This window comes from Bos grunniens, chromosome 11 (genome assembly GCF_055505025.1).
Source record: "Bos grunniens cultivar Pamir isolate PY7600 chromosome 11, Bosgru_T2T1.0, whole genome shotgun sequence".
Classification (NCBI taxonomy): Eukaryota; Metazoa; Chordata; class Mammalia; order Artiodactyla; family Bovidae; genus Bos; species Bos grunniens.
This window is the reverse complement of record NC_141175.1, coordinates 13997357-14008563: the sequence shown is the minus strand read 5'-3', so window position 1 is coordinate 14008563 and position 11207 is coordinate 13997357. Positions and strand designations below refer to the sequence as shown.

General features: G+C 40.3%; 1 protein-coding gene across 1 annotated transcript; it reads left to right on the top strand.

The window, feature by feature from the left end:
- Positions 1 to 759: 759 nt before the first annotated feature.
- On the top strand, positions 760 to 9384 carry LOC147362590 (olfactory receptor 1L4-like). Its single transcript, XM_086325373.1, has one exon. The coding sequence runs from the start codon at positions 3185 to 3187 to the stop codon at positions 4118 to 4120; it is 936 nt and encodes a 311-aa protein (XP_086181499.1). The 5' UTR covers positions 760 to 3184; the 3' UTR covers positions 4121 to 9384.
- The last annotated feature ends 1823 nt before the right edge of the window (positions 9385 to 11207 follow it).

Sequence of the window (11207 nt, the reverse complement as noted above, 5' to 3'; positions counted from 1 at the left end):
ATTGAGTGTTGACTAACATCAGTCATCTACATTCTTTAGAGACTGTGTGATAGTAAGTAATGCAAATTCATTATAATTATTACAATAATTCAACTATCTATGAATATTTAGGTTGGGTTATCATTGTCTTTTGTTTGTTTTATCATACTGTTTTATCTGGTATTATAAGCAATATTACAATAAAAAATATGTGTACATATCCTTGTGCTACACATATGACTATTTTAAAAGGATAGCTTCCTACAAGTGTAATCATTGGATAATGAGATGCAGGTTTTCAAATCTGATGGAGACTACCAAAAGGTTTATACTGATAATTGTCTCACCATCAGGTATGTGGAGGTCTTTTTCCCTTTGGATATTGTTCAAACAATTTTATGGATATTCTGATAAATGATAATTGTACTTAAGTCTAATTTCTATTTATGATTACCAATAAGGTTGAACACCTTACATGTTTTCTTTGGTAAATGTGTTGTAGATATTTCCTTTGAATCAATAGTTTATATTTTAGCCATTCTTGTGGTCTCTTTGGGGGTAATGTTCATATTTTTGAGTATGGTATTTTGTCATTCTTTTTTCTTGCCTGAAATGGCATCCCCATCCTGAGACCATAAAAATGTGCTCCTTTATTTTTTCCTAATTTATATATTTTATGTTTTTGATTTTTAATGTTTAGATAATTAATTCATATGGGTTTGTGCAGGTGAGAGAGAAATCCAGCATCATTTTTACCAAATGTTTAGCCAGTTATCATAAATGTCACTTGATAGTCCGTCCTTTCTCCATTACTACGAAATGAATCCTTATTATATATTAAGTTCCATATAGATCTAGATCTACGTATATGTACAAATACAGGTATACAAACTTCTTTATTGGTCCATTGACTTTTTGCCGCTATATATACCATTACCTTTTTGTTTTTCATTTCTATGTCCTTTGATTTTCAGGTAAGAAAATTCACTGTCATTATCCTAATATTTTCAAAATTATCTCATCTTTTCTTAGCCATTTACACATCTAGATGACTTTTAGAATGACCTTCTCAATTCCATGAAAAACTCCCTTTCATATTGGGATTGGTATATATACACTATTGATACTGTGTATAAAATAGATAACTAATGAGAGCATACTGGATAGCACAGGGAAGTCTACTCAATGCTTATGGTGACCTAAATGGGAAGGAAATCCAAAAAAAAAGGAAATAAATGTATATAGACAGCTGATTCACTTTGCTGTACAGCAGACGTTAACACAACATTGTACAGCAACTATACTCCAATAAAAATTAATTTTAAAAGATAAAAAATATAAATCCTCTTGGGGTGTTGTTATAGGTGCATTGAATCATTAATTTGAAATTTTTTCAGATTTATTGAGATATAATTAGCATGTAATATTGCATAAATTTAAGGTGTACAATGTGATGTTTAATACACTGATATAGGGCAAAATGATTGCCACACTGGGGTTAATTAACACCTTGATCAACTCACACAATTACCTTTTTGTATGTGTGTGTGGTGGGAAGATCTAAGATCTACTCTCTTAAGAAGAATAATGGTCACCAGGGATGGGAGTTGGAAGAATGGGGAAAATATTGTTAAAGAGTACAAAATTTGCAATCATTGCTAGAACAATAAGTGCAGGAGATCTAAAACACAGCCTAACAATTACAGACAACAATACTAAGCTATGCATGTACCTCAAAAGTAGCTAAGAGACTAGATCTTAATTATATCCACCACACAAAAAGAAATGATAATTGTGTGTGGTGATAGAGGTGTTAGCTAATGATATGCTGGTAAACAATTTTTAAAAAAGATTAAAGGAGCTAGATTATAATCTGAAAAAAATGTATCAAATCAACAAATTGTACACCTTAATTTACATGTTATATGTCAATTTTATCTCAGTTTGAGCAATGTAGCTGAATAGTATTAGCCAGAGGCCATCTGTGCCTTCTCTTCCATGATATTGGTGGGGATGGGATTCATATTCAAAGTTTTATATTCCTGCAGTAATTGAATGTTTAGTATGAGAACTTCAAAATTTTCAATTGGAAACAAATATTTATTTAAAGGAATAAACTCAGTGACATAGGCTAATCTTGGGGTAGAACAGTTGACTCTTGAATAATACAAAAATAAAGGACATTGACCCTTCCTGCAGTCAAAAATGCACATATAACTACACAGCATCCCATATCCATGGGTTCTACTTTCAAGGATTCAACCAACCAATAGATCATGTGGTACTGTACTATATATTTATTGAAAAATCTACGTATAAGTGGATCTGCACAATTCAAGCCCATGTTGTTCAGTGGTCAACTATAATCCTATTTTGAATGGCATCCCTGACCCTTAGTGCAGGAGACCCAGGTTCGATCCCTGGATTGAGAAGATCTCCCAGAGGAGGAAATGGCAACCCACTCCAGTATACTTGCCTGGAGAATTCCATGGACAGAGGATCCTGGTGGGCTACAGTCCATGGGGTCTCAAACAGTCGAACACGACTGAGTAACTAACACATCTGAAAGAAAAACTTAGATTTTAAGTGTCCAGATCATTGTAACCAAACAGAAGTGCTTAAATAGATATTAAGCAGGCTTTTCTCTGAGGACACAACATTCTCAACTGAGCTCTGTGGAAAATGGGGAGCACTGATTAAATCTGATTCACACTTCTGTCCTACCCCCACTACCACCACCCCCACCTCTGCATATATGAGTAGGAAAGGATCTGAACGAGAGGACATCCAGGATGGGAGCCTCTTGTATGAAAGCATCCTGATTCAGATTAGGACCCAGCAGTTTCTTCCCCTATTTTACAAGAAGAAAGGGAGGGGCATTAGGGAGTTGGTCAGGAAAGAACCTAGGAAGAATCTTTAAAAAGGGAACTGAGAACTCAGACAGATTAGGCTATATAGAACTCCCTAGAAACACATGGGAAATTTTTAGTTCTCGTTTATGAAGCAGCTTAAAATTATTTAACTTCCCCCGCATTGAGTTATAACTCCTTGTTTCCATAGTTTCTTGAAGAAAATAATCTAACAAAATGTGGTAGACTTCTTTTATTTTTTTTCAATAGGCTGGAGATTAGGAAAGAAGCCATCCTCAGATTGCCCTTCGCATCTCTCCCACACCACCTTCAAACTCTGACCAGGGGTCAAGGACATGGAGCTGAAGAATGACAGCAGCAGCACTGAGGACTTTATCCTCCTGGGCATCTCTTCCAACCCCCAGATGCAGAAACCCCTCTTTGCTGTCTTCTTCGTCCTGTACCTGGTCACCCTGGTGGGGAATGGACTCATCATCCTGGCCATCCACTCTGACTCCCGGCTCCACACCCCTATGTACTTTTTCCTCAGCAACCTGTCCTTCATGGATATCTGCTTCACAACAGTCATTGTGCCCAAAATGCTGGTGAACTTACTCTCAGAGACAAAGTCTATCTCCTATGTGGGGTGCCTGGTCCAGATGTACTTCTTCATGGCTTTTGCAAATACTGACAGCTACCTGCTGGCCTCGATGGCCATTGACTGGCTGGTAGCCATCTGCAACCCCTTCCATTATGATGTGGTCATGAGCCCACGGCGTTGCCTCCTCCTCTTGCTGGGTTCATGCACCATCTCTCACCTGCACTCCATGCTGCGTGTGCTACTCATGTCCCGCCTGTCTTTCTGTGCCTCCCATGTCATCAAGCACTTCTTTTGTGATACCCAGCCTGTGCTCAAGCTCTCCTGCTCTGACACTTCATCCAGCCAGATTGTGGTGATGACCGAGACCCTGGCTGTCATCGCCACCCCTTTCCTGTGCATTCTCTTCTCCTACCTGAGAATCATCATCACGGTGCTCAAAATCCCCTCTGCTTCTGGGAAGTGGAAGGCCTTCTCCACCTGTGGCTCCCACCTCACTGTGGTGGTCTTCTTCTATGGGAGTGTCATCTATGTGTATTTTAGGCCACTGTCCATGTACTCAGTGGTGAAGGACCGGGTAGCCACAGTTATGTACACAATAGTGACACCCATGTTGAATCCTTTCATCTACAGCTTGAGGAACAAAGATATGAAGAGGGGTCTGAGGAAATTAAGAGACAGAATTCACTCATAGAAAAACATGAAGAGTGATTGTCATCATTGGGAGATGACCTAAGAAATGATCAGGTTATCCTTCCTGTGTATCCATTTTTCACATGGTACCCAAAGAGGTGCTGTTGAATCACAGTAAGATCACTGATCTGAAAGTCAGATCATTCAGCCTCTATCAATGACCTTGAACAAGTATACGTTCAATCCCTGACCAAGTATTGCAAGAAATCCAGATATAGGAAAACAGTTTCTGCCACCCATATGGTGGAATAATAAAACTACCCCAAAAGAACTCTTTCATGTGCTTCACACTGGCTGCTGCTGCTGCTGCTAAGTCGCTTCAGTCGTGTCCGGCTCTGTGCAACCCCATAGACGGCAGCCCACCAGGCTCCCCAGTCCCTGGGATTCCCCAGGCAAGAGTATGGGAGTGGGTTTCCATTTCCTTTTCCAATGCATGAAAGTGAAAAGTGAAAGTGAAGTCTCTCAGTCATGTCTGACTCTTAGCGACCTCATGGACTGCAGCCTACCAGGCTCCTCGGTCCATGGGATTTTCCAAACAAGAGTACTGGAGTGGGTTGCCATTGCCTTCTCCAGTGCTCAAGAAATCATGAAGTCCTGTTATTTTAAAAATGTGAAATAACATGGGTTTGATAGAAAATAGGGAAAGATTTCTTGGAATAATGACCTAAGATTGTCCTTAAAAATAATTTGAATTTTGAAAAGAAGATTCAATAGACAAGGAGATGAGCAGAGTATTTCAAAGAATGGGAACAATTTTTCTCAGTATATAAAAATAGACCCTAAGGATTAAAGATCTAAATGTAAGACCTGATCTATAAAACTTCTAAAGCAAAACATAGAACAGCCTTTGACATAAATTGTAGTGATATATTTTTTCAGATCTTTCTCCTAAGACAAAATAAATAAAGGCAAAAATGTTTTAATGGAAAAGTTATGACCAACCTAGATAGCATATTGAAAAGCAGAGACATTACTTTGCCAACAAAGGTCCGTCTAGTCAAGGCTATGGTTTTTCCAGTGGTCATGTATGGATGTGAGAGTTGGACTGTGAAGAAAGCTGAGTGCCAAAGAACTGATGCTTTTGAACTGTAGTGTTGGAGAAGACTCTTGATAGTCCTTTGGACTGCAAGGATATCCAACCAGTCCATTCTAAAGGAGATCAGTCCTGGATGTTCTTTGGAAGGACTGATGCTAAAGCTGAAACTCCAGTACTTTGGCCAACTCATGCGAAGAGTTGACTCATTGGAAAAGACTCTGATGCTGGGAGGGATTGGGGGCAGGAGGAGAAGGGGACGACAGAGGATGAGCTGGCTGGATGGCATCACCGACTTGATGGACAGGAGTTTGAGTGAACTCCGGGAGTTGGTGATGGACAGGGAGGCCTGGTGTGCTGTGATTCATGGGGTTGCAAAGAGTTGGACATGACTGAGCGACTGAACTGAACTGAAGTAAACTTAAAAACTTTTGCACAGCAAAAGAAACCATTGACAAAATGAAAAGATAACCTACTAAATAGGAGGAAATGCTTAGTTGTTATCCAAAATATATAAACATCTCATACAACTCAACATCAAAAAACAACAGTACAATTAAAAAATGGGCATAAAACCTGAACTGACATTTTTCCAAAGATATACAGATGGCCAACAGGACTTTGAAAAGATACTCAACATCTCTAATCATCAGAGATTACAAATCAAAACCACAATGAGATATCCCCTCATACCTGTCAACAGGGTGATCGTCAAAGTCTACAACTAAGGAATGTTATCAAGGCTGTAGAGAAAAGGGATCCCAAGTACACTCTCGGTGGGAATGTAAATTTGTGCAGCCACTGTGGAAAACAGCATGGAATTTCCTCAAAAAAATAAAAATAGAAATACCATGCATGTGTACTAAGTCACTTCAGTTGTTTCAGACTCTGTGTGACCCTATGAACTGTAGCCTGCCAGGATGCTCTGTCCATGGGATTCTCCAGACAAGAATACTGGAGTGGGTTGCCATGCCCTCCTCCAGGGAATCTTCCAGACCCAGGGATCAGACCCATGTCTCCTGCGTCTCCTGCACTGCAGGCAGATTCTTTACCACTGAGCCACCGCGAAAGCCCAGAAATAACATATAATGCAGTAATTCTACTCTTAGGAATAGATCAAAAAAGTAAGAACACTAATTTGAAAAGATGCATGCACCCCCAATGTTCACAGCACACTATTCATAATAGCCATGATAGAAGAAAAAGCTAAGCATTCCTAAAAAGATGAATGGATAAAGAAGATGTGATACACACACACACACACACACACACACACACACACACACACACTTCCCAGGTGGCTCGATGGTAAAGAATCTGCCTTCCCATGCAGGAGATGTAAGAAACACAGGTTCAATTCCTGGGTCAGGAAGATTCCCTGGGGTTCCCTGGAATAGGAAATGGAAACCCACTCCAATATTCTTGCCTGAAAAATTCCATGGACAGAGGAGCCTGGTGGTCTACAGTCCATGGGGACTCAAGAGTTCAACATGACTGAGTGACTGAACACACACACAAACATACCTGCATACACAATGGAATACTACTCAGCCATACAAAAGAATAAAAACACTGCCATTTGCAACACGGTGGATGGACCTATACGATGGACCTTAAATAAGCCAAGCAAAGAAACAAATATTCTGTTATCACTTCTGTGTGGAATCTAAACATAAAATGAATGAATATTTTAATAAGAACAGAAACAGACTCAAAGATATAGAAAACAAACTAGTGGTTACCAGTGAACTAAGCCAAGTGGGGAGGCGCAATATAGTGGAAGAGACTCAAGAGATATAAACTACAATGTACAAAAAAAAAAAAAGAATATATTGTACATCACAGGGAACTATAGCCATTATTTTTATACAGTAAACTCAGTATAATTTGCAAAAATATTGCAAATTATGAATCACTATGTTGAACACCTGAGACTAAAATAATAGAATAAATCAACTATACTTTAATTAAAAAAAAAAAATAGTGGAAACTAGCCAAGCAGGTAAAAGCAATAAACCCTGGGATGTACTTGAGAGGCCGAGAAAAGCACTGTAGAGCTTGTTCAATTTGAGAGCAGGGAGACTAGGATGAGAACACAGAGGTTGCCACTAAGCAGTCAGTCACTCCAGCTGCCCCCAGCCATGCACCCCAAGGAAACTCAGGATGAAAAAATACAGGGTACTGGCCCCAGATAGCTGAGTGCATAGCAAAGGAATGACTTCCTAGAGTCCAGACTTTGCATCTTCCAATCTGGTCCCACTTCATGGCAAATAGATGGGGAAACAATGGAAACCATGACAGACTATTTTCTTGGGCTCCGAAATCACTGCAGATGGTGACTGCAGCCATGAAATTAAAAGATGCTCACTCCTTGGAAGAAAAGCTATAACCAACTAGACAGCATATTAAAAATCAGAGACATTACTTTGCTGATAAAGGTCCATCTAGTCAAAGCTATCATTTTTCCAGTAGTCATGTGTGGATGTGAGAGTTGGACTATAAAGAAAGCTGAGCGCCAAAGAATTGATGTTTTTGAACTGTGGTATTGAAGAAGACTCTTGAGAGTCCCTTGGACTACAAGGAGATCCAACCAGTCCATCCTAAAGGAAATCAGTCCTGAATATTCATTGGAAGGACTGATGCTGAAGCTGAAACTCCAGTACTTTGGCCACCTGATGGGAAGAACTGACTCATTGGAAAAGACCCCGATGCTGGGAAAGATTAAGATAGGAGGAGAAAGGGACAACAGAGGATGAGATGGTTGGATGGTACCACCGAGTCAAAGGACATGAGTTTGAGTACGCTCCGGGGGTTGGTGATGGACAGGGAAGCCTGGTGTGCTACAGTCCATGGGGTCGCAAAGAGTTGGATGAGACTGAGCTACTGAACTGAACTGATACACAGAAAAGTGAGAGTCTGAGAGGCTGTGTTCCAGGCTGAAGTCCTCATTTTGGTCTGCCAAATAAAATATAATTCTCAACTTTTAGGTTGTGCTTTTTTTTTCTGTCAACATCAGGTAGCAAAATTAATTTTTGGCATTTCCTGTGTACAGTAAGTCACATCTCTGTTCAGTTCAGTCATGTCTAGCTGCCCATAAAAAGATATATTTAGATAGGTGAAATAAACATCCAGGCAATGGAATATTATTCAGCATTAGAAAGAAATGAGCTGCTAAGCCATGAAACACATATGGGGGAGCTTGCAAGTATGTACTAACTGAAAGAAGCCAATCTGAAAAGGCTACATTCTATATGATTCCAACACTGTATTCCAGAAAAATCAAATCTACAGAGACAGTAAAAAGATCAGTAGTTGCCAAGAGCTGAGGGAAAGAAAGGATTAAATGGAACACAGGAATTTTAAGGCAATAAAACTACTCTGGATGATACTATGATGATGGATACATGTCATTATATTTTTAACACTCATCGAAGGTACAACATCAAGAAAGAAGCCTAATGTAAACTATGGACTTTGGGTGATGATGTGTCTATGTAGGTTAATCAGTTATACCAAATGTACTCTGGTGGGGAAGGGTAATTGTGGCAGAAGCTTTATCTATATAAGGAGAAGGAAATGGCAACCTACTCCAGTATTCTTGCCTGGGAAATCCAACGGATGAGAAGCCTGGAAGGCTACAGTCCATGAGGTCAAAAAGAGTCGGTCATGACAGAGTGACTAGACAACAACAAATATACATAAGGACAGGTATGACGGGGACTTCTCTATACTTTCTGATCAACTTTTCCATGATTCTATAAATGCTCTGAAGGATAAAATCTATTTAAAGGAAAAAAATTGAAAGAAGAGAAAACAAAATGCATATCTAAAAGTTGTGATTGCTATATCACTTATACTTGAGAAGAGTGTGGATTAAAGAAGTTAAATAACTTTCCCCAGTTCACTCATGTAGTGATTGCTGGAAGTGAAATTCAAAAATAAGTAGTCTGGCTTAAGATCTTGAAGTAATAAAGTGTTTAAGAAAGACAAACAAAAATCAATCAAAAATGAGTCTCAAAAAGGTAAACTCTGGTGGTCCAGTGGTTAAGACTCTGCACTTCCACTCAGGGGGCGTGAGTTCAATACCTGGTCAGGTAAACTAAGACCCCTCATGCCACAGAGCACAGTCAGAAAAAAAAAAAAAAAAAAAGATTAACTCCTACAAAAGTTCCCACACCTTGTAAGAGACAGAGCCAGTATTCAAATCCATTCAGTCTGACTCCAGAGCGTGTACCTTAAACTCTTTTCTGTAACACTAACCTACACCTAGATACAGTCATCCCTGCAGACATAGAAGTTCAGAGATGTCAGAGGCCATCACTTCTCCTTCCACCCAACATGCTGACGTGCACAAGAGCACAGGTGTGTACAGAAAGCACATAGAGTGTACCAGCACACACCTGTAAACATAGCACACATACACATACATGAACACACCTCCACCCCTAGGCTCCATGGCCCTACTTCCCTTCCCAGGTGTAGAGGCTACACCTCTGGAGCCCAGATTCCCCAGTCTCCTGGGCACAGAGCTCAGTGAGGGCATCAGGACTGTTCTCTCCTGGGAAGGCTGCAGAAATGATTCCCAGGGCTCTGGCTTGCAGAGGTAGGTCGGGGGGAACACCCCTGGGTTCCTTTCTATCAACAGTTCTCATTGCAGGTAGAGAAGAATAAGCACACTTCTGAAGTTAGATCTCACTGCAACCTGCCTCCCTTCTCAGAGATTCAGAGCCCGATCATAACCCCCTGGCAGGACCCCAGGCCTGATTAGGACCCTAAAGCTCCTCTGTCGAGTCCACAGGTAGGCAAGCTGAGGGGTCTCTGGGAATACAGCCTGAGGTTTAACATCTTCATGTGACCTTTTCCTAATCCTCTCTTCTCTCCTTCATTTCAAAAGCCAGGAACCAAGGCCTCTGCTCTACTTTTTCATCTCTCCAGTTTTCATTGTGTATTACACATCGGTGAAGAATCTACTCTGTGTGAAGCACTGGCCCTTGCCTTAAAGGGCTCAAAATGATGTCGGGGGGAACAAGTGAACAAAAATCTTAGGATAATGCAGAGTTTAGGAGCACACACTCTGAATTTGGCTTCGACTATTACCTAGCTATATGGCCTCCAACAGGTCCCTCTGCCTCACTTTCATTATCTGTAAAATGAGGTGCTATAAAGACTAAATTTCTTAATATATGTGAAGTTCTTAGAGCAGTGTCTGGCATATTTTTTAAACACGATGGAATTGTTAGCTATTTTATGACCGTGACAGAGAATGTACGTGAGAAGGGCTGCAATGGGGGTATTAAAGTGGAGACATCCCGGTGAGGCATGGCCAGCTCACTGGAGGAACACCAGAGATCTGTTTTCAGAAGTCCCACTTGAAGCACCTTTGATGGATCAGTATGTTGAGTGAGAGGAAAGACAATTGTACACAAAAAGGATTCCAGCGGGAATATTTGAAAAGTTCACTTCCCTTGGCATCTAGAATTGAACAGCTGGGAAGGACTAGGTAAAGTTTTAATCTTCTATGGGAGCGAAAACTAGGCAGAAAGAAGGGGAGTAAACACCTTTTAAGGAGGGATAGAAAGTGAAAGTGAAGTCACTCAGTCGTGTATGACTCTTTGTGACCCCATGGACTCTAGCCTATCAGGCTCCTCCGTCCATGGGATTTTTCCAGGCAAGAGTGCTGGAGTGGCTTGCCATTTCCTTCTCCAAGGGATCTTCCTGACCCAGGAATCGAACCGGGGTTTCCCGCATTGCAGGCAGATGCTTTACCATCTGAGCCACCAGGGAAGCACAAGGGGATAAGGAGAGATAGTGTGATTTAAAAGGCTTGGAAACGTTCCCAGGGCTTCCTGGTCCTTCCCAGTTACTACCGGATGAAAGCCCCATCATTAAAAATTTCATTTTTGTAGGTTATTGTAGGAACTGTAAAATTAAACACCTATAGAAAGAATTACCAAACTTTTACCAAAATATATCTTTAATTTTGTAAGTAACACAAAATGTTTTATTGCTAATCAAAATCACTTTCCTTTACAAAGTCCTATACCACATAAAAAAT

Excerpts from the sequence above, each read along its gene's own strand:
- LOC147362590 (XM_086325373.1), top strand. The coding sequence starts at position 3,185 with ATGGAGCTGAAGAATGACAGCAGCAGCACTGAGGACTTTATCCTCCTG.